This window comes from Epinephelus lanceolatus, chromosome 23 (genome assembly GCF_041903045.1).
Source record: "Epinephelus lanceolatus isolate andai-2023 chromosome 23, ASM4190304v1, whole genome shotgun sequence".
Classification (NCBI taxonomy): domain Eukaryota; kingdom Metazoa; phylum Chordata; class Actinopteri; order Perciformes; family Serranidae; genus Epinephelus; species Epinephelus lanceolatus.
The window spans coordinates 8,899,515-8,916,184 of record NC_135756.1 but is presented as its reverse complement, the minus strand read 5'-3'; the positions used below and the strand labels follow the sequence as shown (position 1 = coordinate 8,916,184).

At 42.0% G+C, this 16,670-nt stretch overlaps 1 protein-coding gene across 1 annotated transcript in view; it reads left to right on the top strand.

Annotated features, from left to right (window-relative positions):
* pawr (PRKC, apoptosis, WT1, regulator) overlaps positions 1-15,224 on the top strand; it is a 126,178-nt gene extending 110,954 nt beyond the window's left edge. The window contains exons 6-7 of the mRNA XM_033615197.2: positions 123-227; positions 12,066-15,224. Of these exons, the coding sequence (XP_033471088.1) occupies positions 123-227; positions 12,066-12,152 (192 nt within the window). The 3' untranslated portion in view covers positions 12,153-15,224. The remainder of the gene's footprint in view (positions 1-122; positions 228-12,065) is intronic.
* The last annotated feature ends 1,446 nt before the right edge of the window (positions 15,225-16,670 follow it).

Here is a 16,670-nt window from a genome sequence, read left to right as displayed (position 1 = left end):
AAAGCTGAAGTAATTACATTTTTAGTCCTATAGCAGTGTGTATGAACCTTTGCATCAGGTGAAAAAATTAATCATTCATGCAATCATGTTGCTAATCTGTGTGTGTGTATATGTGTTTTCAGGAGCTGGCCAGAGAGCGCCAGGAGAACGACAGGTTGCTGAAGGCCCACCAGGACAAAGACGACCTCATCGGGAAGCTGAAGGAGGAAATTGACTTGCTGAACAGAGTGAGTCCAGCCTACGTAATTTTCTGTTCTGGTGTCTGATATTTTGAGCGTTCCTTTGTGTTTGTATGTGTGGGCGGCTTGTGTGGGCTGTAAATCATCATCTGGCATTTTAGCGGAGCTGTGTGTGTAATAGCTATGTGTTTTTCTACAACGATTTTTCCTGCAGTCCATTAGGATTTGGACACAAACAAACCTTTATTTTTGGATTTACACACTTGTTACAAATGACAGCAAATATCAGAGGCATTGTACGTGCAATTTACATTTTACAAACTCACCAGTGGTTTGGTGACATTTGAGTCTTAAAAGTTACTGCTTCCCAGTGTTGCAGTGACATTAATGTCTTATTGATTTATCCACCAAAAAACAAATTGCCTGGTGGATAAGATGTTCAGACATGATTGTATGTCTTGAGCAAATTAAGAAAGATTTTTTTTTCATACTTTTTGTCAGCTTAAATTTGAGGGTTTCTTCAGTCACTGTTGTGGTCCTCCTTAGAGGGTTTGGACGGATTGTTTTGTCAAATAAAGCAAAAAAGAAAGAGATCAATAAGTAAGATGTTTTGCAGTGGCAGCTGAAAACACCGAAAATACCACAGTCTACAACTTTTAAACACCCAGTTTCTTTCTGCTTTCTTTTGGTTTATTCTCAGGCAGTATGTTTTATGGCAGATTCAGCACCAGCAAAAACATTCAAAGTGAATTTTGACCTCACACTTCACTGTGTCATTTCACATTCACAGCTTCGATACAGAGTTCATGTATCGAGTTAAGCCTAAGAAATCTTGGCCATAATCCAGCTAACTGTGAATAAGACTACACCCGCACTTTTGCAGGTTTTGGGCTTAAGGACTTGCTACCATGACTACAGCTCTTGATTGATCTGAAACCAACTTTGAAGATCTGAAAATCCAGCAGATCCTCCAGAAATATACATATCAATCAATCAATTTTATTTATAAAGCCCAATATCACAAATCACAATTTGCCTCACAGGGCTTTACAGCATACGACATCCTGCTGTCCTTTGGACCCTCACAGCGGATAAGGAAAAACTCCCCAAAAAAACCCTTTAATGGGGATAAAAAAAAAAACGGTAGAAACCTCAGGAAGAGCAACTGAGGAGGGATCCCTCTTCCAGGACGGACATACCTGCAATAGATGTCGTAGAGAACAGATCAACATAAAAAATTAACAGTAATCTGTGTGACACAATGAGACAGAGAAAGAGACAGAGAGAGAGAGATGCAGGATAGACGGTAATGACAGTAGCTTACAACAACATTAATGAAAGTAATAATATTATAATTAATAATAATATATTAATATCTGATAGTATACATGTGTGACAATAATCATATGTGTATAATAACAGTAGAAGTATGACTAATGACTAATGATGGCAGCAGCAGCAGGAGGCATCTGGCAGGACCACGGCAGCAGCACAACCACACACGTCACGCTGTCCAGGCACCGCTGTGATATGAGTTAACCTGAGAGACAGTGGAGCACAAAGGCTCCGGAGAAGAAGCTGAGTTAGTGACATCCAGAATGGCCGAGTTAGCAAGATGCAGTAATAGGATGAGAGAGAGAGAGAGAGAGAGAGAGAGAGAGAGAGAGAGAGAGAGAGAGAGGGAGCCCGGTGTATTATAGGGGGTCCTCCGGCAGACTAGGCCTAAGTCAGCCTAACTAGGGGCTGGTACAGGGCAAGCCTGAGCCAGCCCTAACTATAAGCTTTATCAAAGAGGAAAGTCTTAAGTCTAGTCTTAAATGTGGAGACGGTGTCTGCCTCCCGGACCGTAACAGGAAGATGATTCCACAGGAGAGGAGCCTGATAGCTGAAGGCTCTGGCTCCTGATCTAATTTTGGAGACTTTAGGGACCACGAGTAACCCTGCGTTCTCAGAGCGCAGTGTTCTGGTGGGATAATATGGCACTATGAGCTCACTAAGATATGACGGAGCCTGACCATTTAGAGCTTTATAAGTTAACAGTAGGATTTTAAATTCAATTCTGGATTTTACAGGGAGCCAGTGCAGAGAAGCTAAAACAGGAGAAATATGATCTTGTTTCTTAGTTCCTGTTAGTACACGTGCTGCTGCATTCTGAATTAGCAGGAGAGTTTTTAAGGACTTACTAGAGCTACCTGATAATAGAGAGTTACAGTAATCCAGCCTTGAGGTAACAAAAGCGTGGACCAATTTTTCTGCATCTTTTCGGGTCAGGATAGGCCTAATTTTCGCAACATTACGCAGATGAAAAAAATGCAGTCCGTGAGGTTTGTTTTAAATGAGAATTAAAAGACAAATCTTGATGAAATATTACTCCGAGGTTTCTTACGGTAGTGCTAGAGGCCAGAGCAATGCCATCTAGAGAAACTATGTCATCAGATAAAGAGTCTCTGAGCTGTTTGGGGCCAAGAACAATAACTTCAGTTTTGTCTGAATTTAACATCAGGAAATTGGTGCTCATCCAAGTTTTTATGTCTTTAAGGCAATTATGGAGTTTAGTTAACTGATTACTTTTACATAGAAGTGTTTTCTGACCAGACGCCCCTATAGACAGGACGTAATCACTTGTGCTTTCCAAAACCAAAGCAAACTAGCGACACTGCTAGTACCACTAGCGATGCTATCCCGATCCAACAGCGCTGCTTTGGAAACATTGTATCCACCGTCCGCTCTCCCTCCAGTTCACCCCGATGTATAAGCAGCTCAGCTTTGAGCTGCAAACCCCCTTTAGCTTTGTTAATTATGTTAGCACAGTTAGCAGTATCAGCATGGCACATGGTGCTAGCAGTCAACAATGCTAAAGGGGTTTTGTGACTTAAAATGAAGCCACTTGAGAGTGGAGGGTGGGTCCGATGTTTCTACAGCAATGCTGCCCAACCACCAAGATGGTGTTACCAGCGGTAATAGCAAATGAGCAGCACGACTAGCTAGCTTCCACCCAATCCAAGTAGTGCACAGTGCAGAGCAACCAAGGCTAACATCAGCTAACCAGTGGAGACCTGAGGGTGGTCGGTTGGCACCATGTTTTCACATTTTAACTTTGCTGGCTGTCCGTCGGCAAAGCCAACAGAAAATAAAATAAAAGGCAAAACATTTACATCACCAAACCTTTATTTCTCACCACCTCTAAATGCACAGCACTTTGAAATGCGGCACTAAAGCTCACTTAGTCCAAGGAGTGCCAGACTAAAGGGAAGGGCCATTTGTAGTTCACATCATTACGTTTTTTTTTGTTTGTTTGTTTTTTTGAGACATTAAACCTTCATTTCTATGGTTACAATAATGAACATGAGATTAAGTTCCTCCTCTGCTCCTGACATAATTACTGCAGTAGCTAGAAGTCTTTGTGACCTAAACAGATGTTGTGTAGAGAGGACAGGCTCAAATTATCTTCTTATGAAGAACAGGGCGAGACTTAGTTGTTCTTCTTAAAAGTCTCTGAAGAGGAGTACTCTGAGTCCTCCCACAGGAAAATCAGTTCAGAAAAGGCCGTGTTACTTTCTGATAATTGTCAGAAGTGTTTTGGAGAGACCTTGCAGCCGTCACACTGAGAGTGTGTCACACTGACATGAACCCACTAGAAGGGGTCGTGTGTGTTTTTAAGTTTGGTTTGGCCTCACAGGTCGGGGTCCTGTTACCTCCTCACTCTGCAGTCAGGGTTGAAAGGCCGGAGGACACTCATGTAAGCTGATGTGTCTTTATATTCAGCTGCTGAAGTGAAACCTTCCCGAACTTCTCAACCTTTATCTCCCTCCCACCCAGACTGTCAACAATTCCTCCTCAACTCGCAGCCCTTACCTCGTTCTGGGTCAAAGAGGCTGATGGTAAAATACATCGCTGTTTTTTGGCGTCTCTCAAGGGAAACATAGCGGGAGGGGATAGATCTCACAGACTTTCATGTCTCAAATATTCAGAGAAAAGAGATCTTAACTCTCCCCTGCGGAGCCAATCAAATCCAAACAAGAGATCAAGCTCTGCCGACAAACAGCCATCAGAGCTGTGTACATTTCCAGCAACTAGTCAAATGAATGCTGCTTGGTTATTATTATCTTGACGCTTTAGTCATCATGACACACACACACACACGACACAACCCATCTGCAAACACTGAGAGTGCAATATTGCAGGAGGCATCACGCTGATAGCATCGCACGGACAGGAAGCCAGTCATAAGAGAAGGCCTTTATGTAAGGACGGTCAACGCGGTGATAGCCATCAGAAATGTCCCTGAGAGAGGCTCCCGCAAAGCCTGATGGGAACACAGGAGATAACAGCTGAGCCAGTCTGCCGTCTCTGTGCAGAGGAAGATTGAACCCTCAGTCACTGTAGAAGTTTATTTGGGAGAGAAAGAAAAGATAAAGCTACACTGCTGGACTTAATATCTCCCTCTTGATACGCTTTGAAGAGGAAAATACTGTGTTGTAGAGAGCTTAGATCTCTGTGAGAAAATGCATCTACCTTCAAATGATAAAGCAAGGTGTAGAGTTTTCATTTTCAAAAGATAAACCTGCAATAATTGTTTCTGGGTGTTTTTTTTTTTTTGGCCACTTGGGGGCAGCGGAAACAAGTTGATATGGCAAACTTGTTAGCCAACAGTTGCTTTTTCTACACGTGCAGCAAATACAGGGCAACATTAATATTCATTTGAAGTGGTGTTTATGTCCACCTGATGAATGTAAGATTATATTCACTCTCTTTTAGCTCTGTTTTTGGTCTCCACCGACTCCTGAGGAAAATGTCTCTTTAGCTGCTGAACCAGGGGTGTCAAACATACGTTCTGCAAGCCAGAACCGGCCCACCAAAGGGTCCAATTCAGCCCACTGGATGACTTCACACACCTAATACTGATGCGCTTGTGAAGGTTAAGCCCAGTTCAGACCAAAGATTCATGACGAGACTAAACCGTTTGAGAAAGTTGAAGAGAAAAGTTGCAGCAGTGTGAACGGTGTGAACCGTCTGAGCTCGAATCAAGCCGGCTGATGGTGTAACCTGCAGCTACGCTTGTCAAATCGCTGGCAGCTGGTTTTAGAACGTAAATCATGTCACCTGTTTCTACAGCCAGTTGAGTCGTAGTGAAGTCCACTGGTCAAGTCAAAATGACCGCAGACACGTGGCAGGTGCTCCGTCCCTGCCAAGCCCTCTGTTTTCGTCCTCACATGTGCCGGTGTCAGATGATAGGTCGCTGCTGCTGCTCGTTGTATGTGCTTATGCCCTGCCCACACACACACATACTCACTGACTGATTAATTGCCACTGGTTATTATATTATTGTAATGTATTGATCATGAATACAGTCCATCTGATGCTCGTTTTGTTTCTGTTTCTTCACCGTTTCATCACTACTATAAATGACAGAACAGCTCGGTTGAATTTCAGCCCAACATTGTTAAAACAGAGCATTTAATGTTGCTGTAGTGAGAAGTTTGCGCTCATCCAGGCAGGTACGTTGTGTTTTACCCCGTAATGGCATTGTTTACATACGTCATGTACTCTGTCTGTTGATCTGTATTTTCGCCAAAATTGTAACTATATCCACTTTGCTGATTTATTCCCGATTAAATAACCGCTATCCTCATCGTCTTTCTCTCGGCTGCTTGCTGTCTGCCTGCTGCTGTTTGACGGTGACACAGACTTTAAAAATAAAATCATGTCCTGAAGATGACTATATGGATCGATGTTTTCACTTTGCATCGATGATACTGGATCGTTGATCACTGAATTGATATATCAATCTGGTTAAATAGATAATTACACCCCTAATGGATATGTATAGAGCTTGTAAGTTGCGTGTTTCCGTTTCCGGTACATGGGACCTTAAAAATCGATTTCTCATAATGTATTTCAATGGCTAGATAAAAAAAAATTCTGGTCCCGTTTGAATTGTGCCATGAATTTCACATATGTTGTTTGTGAATTTTTAATATATTTTTTCGTGCAAAGAACGCTACAGTTTAGCAGGAAGAAGTTTGATACTGTTAGGTTTTGTGTGAGAGCGCTTTGTGGACTACAGCTCTTCGCTGCTCTCGACGCATATGATATACGTCACCACTTGCACCTGGAACATGGCTGTGTCTGTCTGGTACACTTCACCGCCTTGAATGAAAATCGAAAGAAAGAACAGCCGTTCTTGTTGGAATGGTGACATTTGGGTATGAAACACACCGGCATCTTGATCTGATGGCTCTGTAGATCGTGGCAGAAGACGCAGCAGCAGCACTGTGAGTTGAGAAGTGGAGGGAAAGGGCGATGACGTGACGTCACATAGGCGACATGTAGTCTCTCATTACGTTGTTTCCACAGCCTTTAACTGAAGAATCATACAATAAACTGTCAAACTCTTAACATGAAAAAATATTATGTAGACCCACACTAAACATTTGTGTAATCCAAGGCATTTAATGACTGGGACCAGAAAATAATTTTCTCTCCATTGACTCCCATTCATATTTTCCGAGCCTATAGGTCCGATGGGGGTCTACCGGAAGGGGCGTGACTTACGAGCTCTATTGACAAATGGATATTTTTTAAAACACTAGTGAGAAGCTTCCTTCATGTAAAATGCTTCTTCTGAGGCTTTTCCACCCTGACCAGAATACATCTCTCTGAGAAAACAGGATTATTTACTGTGCTCATATTTAAAGATATTGAACATGTTGCAAAATATGATCAATCAGCATCTTCAGTACAAAAGAATCTGTATCAGACCTCCATCTTAAAACAGTATTGGTGAAGACCTTTGGCTATGGCAAATGCACATGTAATGACAGTGAGTAGTCGACTGACCGAATGTGGACAAACTGGAGAGTAGACTTATTTTTATAAAGACATCTCATGCTGTTCATCATCTGTTTTGTTAATGGACAGAATGCATTAGTACTTGTTTACACTAAAAGAAAGGGAGATATCCAGAGGTTGTTATTTGTAGGTAGTTTTGCTGTATAGAGCTGTAGTCAACTTAAATTCTACTCTCTCTTCAACCAATCGATATTTCGAATCGAAATATTTTGCTCATTATTTCTACATTAACTAAATTGGCCCCAGTGCACTCGGTGCACTCTACCTGGTCCACCAAAGCATGTTTTTTCCCGTCACAGGCCTCGACATTAATGCTTACCTGGGGCAAGAAACTCTGTGTTCAGGCAAGTGGAATGCCTCATTGAGTTGTCCAGTTGGGCAAGTGAAAAATACATGTGATGTCTAATGTAATGTGAAAATGAATTGTGTACTGTATCACTAAGCTGAAGCTGTCTCATCACCAAGCATTACACATGACTAATGAGATAAATCTGACATACTGGACACTATAGAACAGGGCTATTCAATTACTTTGGAACTGGGGCCGGTTCATGAAACTGAGGCCAAATAAGGGGCCAGAAAATATGAGTAATCACGGTAACAAATAAAGAAATTTTAACAACATACTGAAGGAATTAATATATTCTATTTTGTAAATGCATAACAACATACAGTACAGGCCAAAAGTTTGGACACACTTTCTCATTCAATGCGTTTTCTTTATTTTCATGACTATTTACATTGTAGATTCTCACTGAAGGCATCAAAACTATGAATGAACACATGTGGAGTTATGTACTTAACAAAAAAAGGTGAAATAACTGAAAACATGTTTTATATTCTAGTTTCTTCAAAATAGCCACCCTTTGCTCTGATTACTGCTTTGCACACTCTTGGCATTCTCTCCATGAGCTTCAAGAGGTAGTCACCTGAAATGGTTTTCCAACAGTCTTGAAGGAGTTCCCAGAGGTGTTTAGCACTTGTTGGCCCCTTTGCCTTCACTCTGCGGTCCAGCTCACCCCAAACCATCTCGATTGGGTTCAGGTCCGGTGACTGTGGAGGCCAGGTCATCTGCCGCAGCACTCCATCACTCTCCTTCTTGGTCAAATAGCCCTTACACAGCCTGGAGGTGTGTTTGGGGTCATTGTCCTGTTGAAAAATAAATGATCGTCCAACTAAACGCAAACCGGATGGGATGGCATGTCGCTGCAGGACGCTGTGGTAGCCATGCTGGTTCAGTGTGCCTTCAATTTTGAATAAATCCCCAACAGTGTCACCAGCAAAACACCCCCACACCATCACACCTCCTCCTCCATGCTTCACAGTGGGAACCAGGCATGTGGAATCCATCCGTTCACCTTTTCTGCGTCTCACAAAGACACGGCGGTTGGAACCAAAGATCTCAAATTTGGACTCATCAGACCAAAGCACAGATTTCCACTGGTCTAATGTCCATTCCTTGTGTTTCTTGGCCCAAACAAATCTCTTCTGCTTGTTGCCTCTCCTTAGCAGTGGTTTCCTAGCAGCTATTTGACCACGAAGGCCTGATTCGCGCAGTCTCCTCTTAACAGTTGTTCTAGAGATGGGTCTGCTGCTAGAACTCTGTGTGGCATTCATCTGGTCTCTGATCTGAGCTGCTGTTAACTTGCGATTTCTGAGGCTGGTGACTCGGATGAACTTATCCTCAGAAGCAGAGGTGACTCTTGGTCTTCCTTTCCTGGGTCGGTCCTCATGTGTGCCAGTTTGGTTGTAGCGCTTGATGGTTTTTGCGACTCCACTTGGGGACACATTTAAAGTTTTTGCAGTTTTCTGGACTGACTGACCTTCATTTCTTAAAGTAATGATGGCCACTGGTTTTTCTTTAGTTAGCTGATTGGTTCTTGCCATAATATGAATTTTAACAGCTGTCCAATAGGGCTGTCGGCTGTGTATTAACCTGACTTCTGCACAACACAACTGATGGTCCCAACCCCATTGATAAAGCAAGAAATTCCACTAATTAACCCTGATAAGGCACACCTGTGAAGTGGAAACCATTTCAGGTGACTACCTCTTGAAGCTCATGGAGAGAATGCCAAGAGTGTGCAAAGCAGTAATCAGAGCAAAGGGTGGCTATTTTGAAGAAACTAGAATATAAAACATGTTTTCAGTTATTTCACCTTTTTTTGTTAAGTACATAACTCCACATGTGTTCATTCATAGTTTTGATGCCTTCAGTGAGAATCTACAATGTAAATAGTCATGAAAATAAAGAAAACGCATTGAATGAGAAGGTGTGTCCAAACTTTTGGCCTGTACTGTATGTGCATTGTGTTATACTAAGACACATAGGTCCAAGGCACTGTTAAATTCAAATAGCAATACCATGTTCAAAAATCAGACCAGGTGAGCCATATCCAAGCCATATTACATAGACATGTAGAAAAATGTATTTAACTGACAGAAAACATCCACTTAATTGCACATAACTGTACCAGCACAACTTGACAACTTTATCCTGAATGGACAATGTGGAGATAAATTCCAATGTTACAGGAAAAGAGGGAAATACTTCTCAGAAACATCAAACTGTCCCCCCTGCTCCACCTACTAGCTAAAAATAGAAATGTAGATAACTGATGACTGAATACATACACATATAATACACTTTTTTTCTTCTTAGAAATAAAATAGACTGCCCCTTAAGTCCACACATGGACTACTACTGTACTCACATTTGTCCATTTTGAAAACATATCAGACAACTTAACAATCAGTCTAGGTGAGCCATATCACATATATTTAATATTTCACTAATTTGAGTGACAGGCAAAATCAGATTTAACTCCACCAACAAAAATAAAACCAAAGTGTCAGATATTGGAATTTGCTTGACCGAATCGATTATGCTTTTTCGGGTTTTCTCATCTGTAACCACTTCCTCGATTGATGCCAGCATACACTCTTTGACAGTCTCTGAGTCTGTAAACGGCTTTTTCTTTTTGCCTAATATCCATGCCACCCTTAACGATGCAGCCGTTGCTCTCTCCTGATCTGTACAGGCCCGAAACAAGGTGCGACGTCTTTGCTCATAACAAGATGTAAGCCCCGAAATCTTCTGGCTCCGAGCAGCAGAGTCCGGTGGGAAAGTGGCGTCAAAGTTAGCATGTGTTGTCTTGAAATGCCTTCTCAAATTATACTCTTTACTCACGGAGAGGCACTCGTTGCAGATTAGGCACACAGGCTTCGCACCAACAGCAATAAACACATATTTCTCTGTCCATTCACTGTTGAACTGCCTATTCTCTGAGTCAACTTTTCATTTTTTTAAAGTAGAGAGAGACATTTTGTCTTGTTAGTCGAGCTCCATGCTTGGCTTGAAAGAGGAAACAAATAGGTCAGAGCAGAGCGCGGCTAGAGCGCGCATGGGCCACTTTGATTGGTCCATTGTGGTCCCCAAAAATATGTGTCCGGCCAAAACAAGTAGATATTCTTCCTCCTCTTTTGATTACATAGCAGATTGCCACCATGGTGTAAACGGGTGCATACCGCCACTTACTGCACCAGATAATGTACCATGAGTCATAGCCATGAGCTGTATATGAAACTACCCGCATGTATTCCCTATGTTCCGCCCAAAGGGCCAGCACAAAATCCCCCGCGGGCCGAACCTGGCCCGGGGGCCGCCAATTGAATAGCCCGGCTATAGAAGTTAACCCTGGGTTTGATAATGTTGTATATGACATAACATTACTAACGTTGAATATCTCTAGAACGCTGCATGTGAGGCACTTACTTTTTTTGCCTAGAGGCGTTGTTCCAATAAAGGCTTGGGGGTGATGTTATCCCTCTCAGAGGCTTTGTAATCCAGTCTTTACCTGTGGTGTCTTTTTGGAGACTTGAAGAAGTTTGTCATGATAAATCCGACTCTGAATGTCTTCTGTGATTATTTATCCATTTTTTCGATTGCAAAATGGGAGTTGAAAAATGTTTACTTGGCACTGGTCACTTTTTACCCAGCTGTCTGATCACAGTGAAGAAGGGGCAGAACAAATACCTCGAAGACCAAATGTCACATACAATTACAAGTGCTGAACAACAGCAGCTGGGAAGAAAACACTTTGGTGGACACACAGCCTTATGAACGTCGCCCCAGCGATTGTTCAACCAATGAGAACTTGGTCAGACAAGATAAATAAATAGATAGATGGATAGATGGATGGATGGACTTTAGTGATCCCAAGTTGGGACATTTCTTTCATTACAGCAGCAGGTTCCACCAGTTCAGACCGATGATTCATGACGAGACGAAACCATTTTAGAACGTTGCAGAGAAAGGTGTGCCAGTGTCGGACAGGGGGTTGCTGGTGCTCCTGGCTGTATGTGCTTGTGCCCCCTCCCCAGACAGACTTAACGCTTTGGGCCAGAAAGATTTCCTGTAACTGTCTTTGCAACAGCAAAGCTCAACCAGTCTTTAAAAGTCTGATCAAAGAGGATATTGACCAACTGACCACAAAATGTTAGCCCTAATGCAATGGTTTTACTGGTCCAGCCCACTCGAGATTAAATTGGACTGCATGTGGTCTATGAACTAAAATGAGTCTGACACCCATGAGTGTATGTTCTGAAACTAGTCTTTATATCACTCTTCCTCTGCAGCAGAGTCAACATGCTGTGTAGAAACACGACCTCCTTAGTCTGACTTTTCAAATCCCTCTTAGTGCAGCTCGGCTCGTCCTCAGCCGCCACGCAATCATGACCGGTGATGGAGGAAACCGAAAATGAGGAGTGTCACTTTGATGAGATGGCGCTGTGGCAACTGAGAGCCTCTCTCATTTACAACTAATTGGAGCTGTTAATGTCTAATTTGTTGCTATCAAGGCAGCCAGGCTGGAGAGGGAAACGGCAGCAGCTAACACTCGCTTTAACTCTCAGGCTAACACTCCGACCCCACTGGGCCCTCAAAGGTATAGTGGTGGAGTTGTGAATATTTATGTGTCTAAATCTGTCTGAAGTGCTAACCCCAGAGCGGTCTGTGTTTGCCCTTTCACACAGGACCTGGATGACATTGAAGATGAGAACGAGCAACTCAAACAGGAGAACAAGACTCTGCTGAAAGTGGTGGGTCAGCTGACGAGGTAGAACACAAATAGCCCGGCCTCCTCCCTGACGAACGGAGCAGCTCTGTTCTCTTCCTCCTGACCTCCTGCCTTGGGTCAAGTCCAGCAGCATGGCCTTTAATCTGTCTGAGTCTGTCTCTTTGTGTGTTAGAGGTGAAACTGTAAAGTAGTCGACCTCAGAGCCTCGCGGCCTTAAATACATCCTCCGAGGAGGATTTATTCCATTTGCTGAGAGGGTAAGCTCTCAAGTCCTGACAGTCTCATGGGGATCGTCTGTCATCTTATACATATTTAATGTAAATTTATTGTATATAGGCCATTTTAAATTGTTCATTTTGGGGGGAAATTTTAATAAGGTCTTCAAAAGCAAAGGAAAAATGAATGTATGTGCTGCAAAAACAAGCACACGTCTTTATTCAGAGGTTGAAAAAGAAACCCGTCTGTGCACACAGCAGCAGTCACCCAGGTAAATTTAAAAGATCTCCAGTGTTTGAATCGTGCAGTTTCATCAGCGAACTCGTGACGATAGAGCTTCGGTCGAGGAACTCTTGGACCAAATTCAACAGAATTACTGCTACAGTACCATCAGCCAAAGTGAGCATCGTGCCTTACAACACACATGAGGTTATTTGTCAGTTCTTAAAACAACAGTTAAAGTCTGGCTTTATTAATGAACATCAGTGCCAGATTTACTTCCTTCCAATATTTTTTTCCTGTTACATTTGATTCCCGACAGGGCCTGAATCAGTGAATCGTATTTTAAGTTTTTCCAGTTTAAATCATAAAGGTAACACAAGCAAGACTTTATATGGATTATATGCTTTGTGCATTTCAATGTTAACATCTGAGTATTAAACTTGTCCTGAGGGTGAAACCCTTGCCTAGTATATACGGTCCTGTTTACACCTGGTACTGACATGCGTCCTGGGTGATCACATTGCAAATGTAAAGTTTTAAGTACAGGTGAGAGTGCACCAAGTGTGTCCTCAACCGTTTGGAGAGCAACTAGTTACATGTCATTAAATTACAAAACTTTAATCAGTTACTGAGAAAAAATATGTAGTTAAATTACATATGGCTGGGTATCGCCACTGATTTCCTGAATCTATTTGATTTGAGATTTTTCGGTTACAATACCAGTTTCTGCTAGTATGTGAAAGAGATTCTCAAAGAACTAATACTGTAAATTTTACGAGGAATTATTTTTAAAAAGAATACATTTACAACAGGAATAAAACTAAATATTTTAAAACTACATGTTTCTAGAGCAGCAACAGTAACATTAAAACAGCAAAGTCACAATATGAACTTAATATCTCACTGGAAACAAAATAAAAATGTCAGTAAAATAAATCATATTCCTGACATCACAATACTGAGTGAAGTTTAGAAGGAATAAAGAACACAGACATCAGTCAGTATCAGTCCTCCTGTCCTCTGCTGAGGAGACGGATCGGAATTGTGCAGCAACATTTTTTGCCGACATGAGATATGACAACAAAAGCCAGAGACTGTGTTGTGTTGAGCTGTAAATTTACCACTGTACCAAGACAGTAGCGTGAAAGTCAAGAGCGCTCACTCTGCAGCAAAATCTGGGGACTAAAACATCCCTAGAAGTACACTGCACTGCATACTGACTAGCATAATAAAACTGTTCAACTTGAAGCAATCTTAGTCATATAAAAGGATCTCCAATTGACGATTCGAATCTCTAGTAATCTGTGTAGTCTATCACATTTAACCTTCTCAACACTGATCATCAATGTGTCTTGAGAGCTGTTCACTCAGTGGCTCGTACTTTAGCAGCAATAGTTGACTAGCGGTGCTTAGAGCAGGACAAGGAGGAGCTGCAAATCAAAGATATAATGAAATAAGACGTTACTCATTACAAAAAGTAAAGGCTATAAAGTGTTTAGCAAGACAAGCCGCCTGCTGGTTAAAAACGATGCATTTGATCCTGCAAACAGAAATGATTCATGTGTTTATGTGTGTATAGAGCAGGAAACTTAGATCTGATTACAAGTGATCACCAAGATGTATTCGGAGATGTATTTTAGCGCCAGGTGATGCCAGGTGAGAACCTTTTTCACATTGTCCGATCCATCAGAATTAAATGTCTCACAACATTGAACTCATGTCTCTTCACTACTGGAAACTTGTAAAAGGAAGGAGTCATGGTGGAGAGGAAGAAACAGTCCAAAGCGTGGCTTCATTTCACAAAGAAAGTGCAGCTTGTACTGTCTGTAAAATGATGATTTGACACTACGCAGGAGTGCCACATCACCCAACCGAACAGCACGTCGATTATTGAGTGTAAATATTCTCTGTGATAATAATATTTGCGCCACACTGGCAGACTCAGCACATTTTTCCTTTGACTAATAGATAAAAAGGATGCTGTGCAGATAGATGAAGGAAGAGATAATAAAACAGATGCATTGGTGCTGAAAACCTGTGTAGGCCTACTGTTGTACAGTACACACAAAGAATTGATTGGGAATTAGTAAAGGAATCAGTAAAGGCAATGGTATTAAAAAAAATCAAGTGTGACCCACAGACAAAGAGTTGTCCATTTGTGATCTGATCACCCGAGATGAAGGTGAACACCAGGTGTAAACAGGCTTGAAGTGGATTCTTTTAAAGATGCTCTCTGTAATTTCGTTTACATGTTAACGTCTCTGCGATATTTGATAGATGTTTAGCTGCTCTGTTTATGGCATCTAAGATGTGTGGAGTGAGCTACAGTGCATTTTTTGTATGATAACCAAATGACCTGAAGGAACATACTATTTGAAATGCATCTCTTTTGTTTACTCAAGGGAACAGGCTTGGCTGGTAGAGGTATTTTACTTTCTGTATTTAGATCATTTTATTCCACAGAGGAGCCGTTCAGCGAGCTCCCGCACTCGGGCAAATAATCGATAGGTTTTAGTCGGTCGATAGATAGCTCTGCTTCCACATACACTCACTTATTTTGGGGGGTAAAGATCATCTCCTCGCAGGCAGACATCACAGACCCATCTCTCTTTCCATGACATTATGCATGTACAGAAGATTAAGTCATTTAATAAAAGTTTGATTATCTCTCTCCTCAGTCGACTCGCTTGTGTTCATTAAGACTAATTTGATGTGATGATACCATGCCACTGAGCCGGTAATGCAATGTGACGGTGGCGGGGGGTTCAGTTCCTCCGCCTGGCTCTCAACACACACACTTTCATGATGATTCAACATGCCAATCACCAACCTGACTGCGTAAAGGCCGCCATCCCTGGAACTGAAGCTTCCATCCACCCCACAGAACCTCTATTACCTCCTTTGAAACACATTAATTCCTGCAACTAGTGGTGAAGTGGGGAGGGAAGCATATCAGGACTAATGTCAACTAAATCTCCAGATAATGGCCTCTTTGAGCTGATGGAAAGTGCCGCGGGCTCTCTATAATCCCTATTAGCATTTTTATGAAAAGTTGTAAGGTCTGTCATTTGGAATAGTCACAGAAGGCAAAGACAATTCATATCTGCCTCAGGTTTGTCACAACAGGCCGCTCAATCGCTGTTACCGCCAACATCAGACCTCTGCTTAAGATCAGACAGCAAGTCTTCGTGAAGACTGGATCACAGTGTTTGTTTGTGGCTGTGAAAGAAAATATGATGTCTACGACCTTTTGAGTAAAGTGGCAGTTCATGTTGTTATCTCGTATAGTGACAGAAAAACAAATAGTAGACAGTGTTATGTGGTTGGAGCATTTAAACAGACACAGTGTAGTGAACACCCTCAGAGAGGAACATCTACTTTGATTATAGGACTGACCAAATGATAGTTCAACCAGGAGAGACAGATGAAGAAAGTTAAGATGAAGTTTAATACAGATGATTAGAGCTGATTGAGATTTAACAGAAGTCGTTGATTTTTTTGTGATCGAGGGACATCTGAGGTGCAGCAAGATAAATCCCCCCATGCAGTCCAGACACTGGTGGTGGCTGATGACTCTGAGGCTGATGGCTGATGACTCTGAGGCTGGTGGCTGATGACTCTGAGGCTGATGACTTTGAGGCTGATGAATCCAAGAAGATGAGGCTGTGATGGGTAAGACAGGAATATGATAGGCTAAAAGAGAAGGTGTGTCGCCGCTGAACTTTTAGTAGAGCTCCATTTGTGCTATGCCACACTACTCCTAATAGAGTTTCACATTTCTCTTTTTTTTTTTTTTTTGTTTGTTTTTTCTGGGACTTAGCGACCAATGAAATCTTGCCGACTTAACCTTTCTGGTCAACTAACATTTGGTTGACTGTTAGGTGGCAGCCCTACTCCTTACATGACCACTTAGGACTGCTTCCTTGTTTACTCCAAGGAATACACATGTATTTATTTATTATATTTTCCTTGGTTTACTCCCGTCGGCGAATTGGTCACGCCTTTCAGAACATGTGGGATATGTACAAACTTGGGTGCACACATTTATATGCCTGTTTTTGAAACCTGGGAAGTACACTCGACAGTCACACAGAAAACAGTTTAGAGGTAATCAAGATGGAGT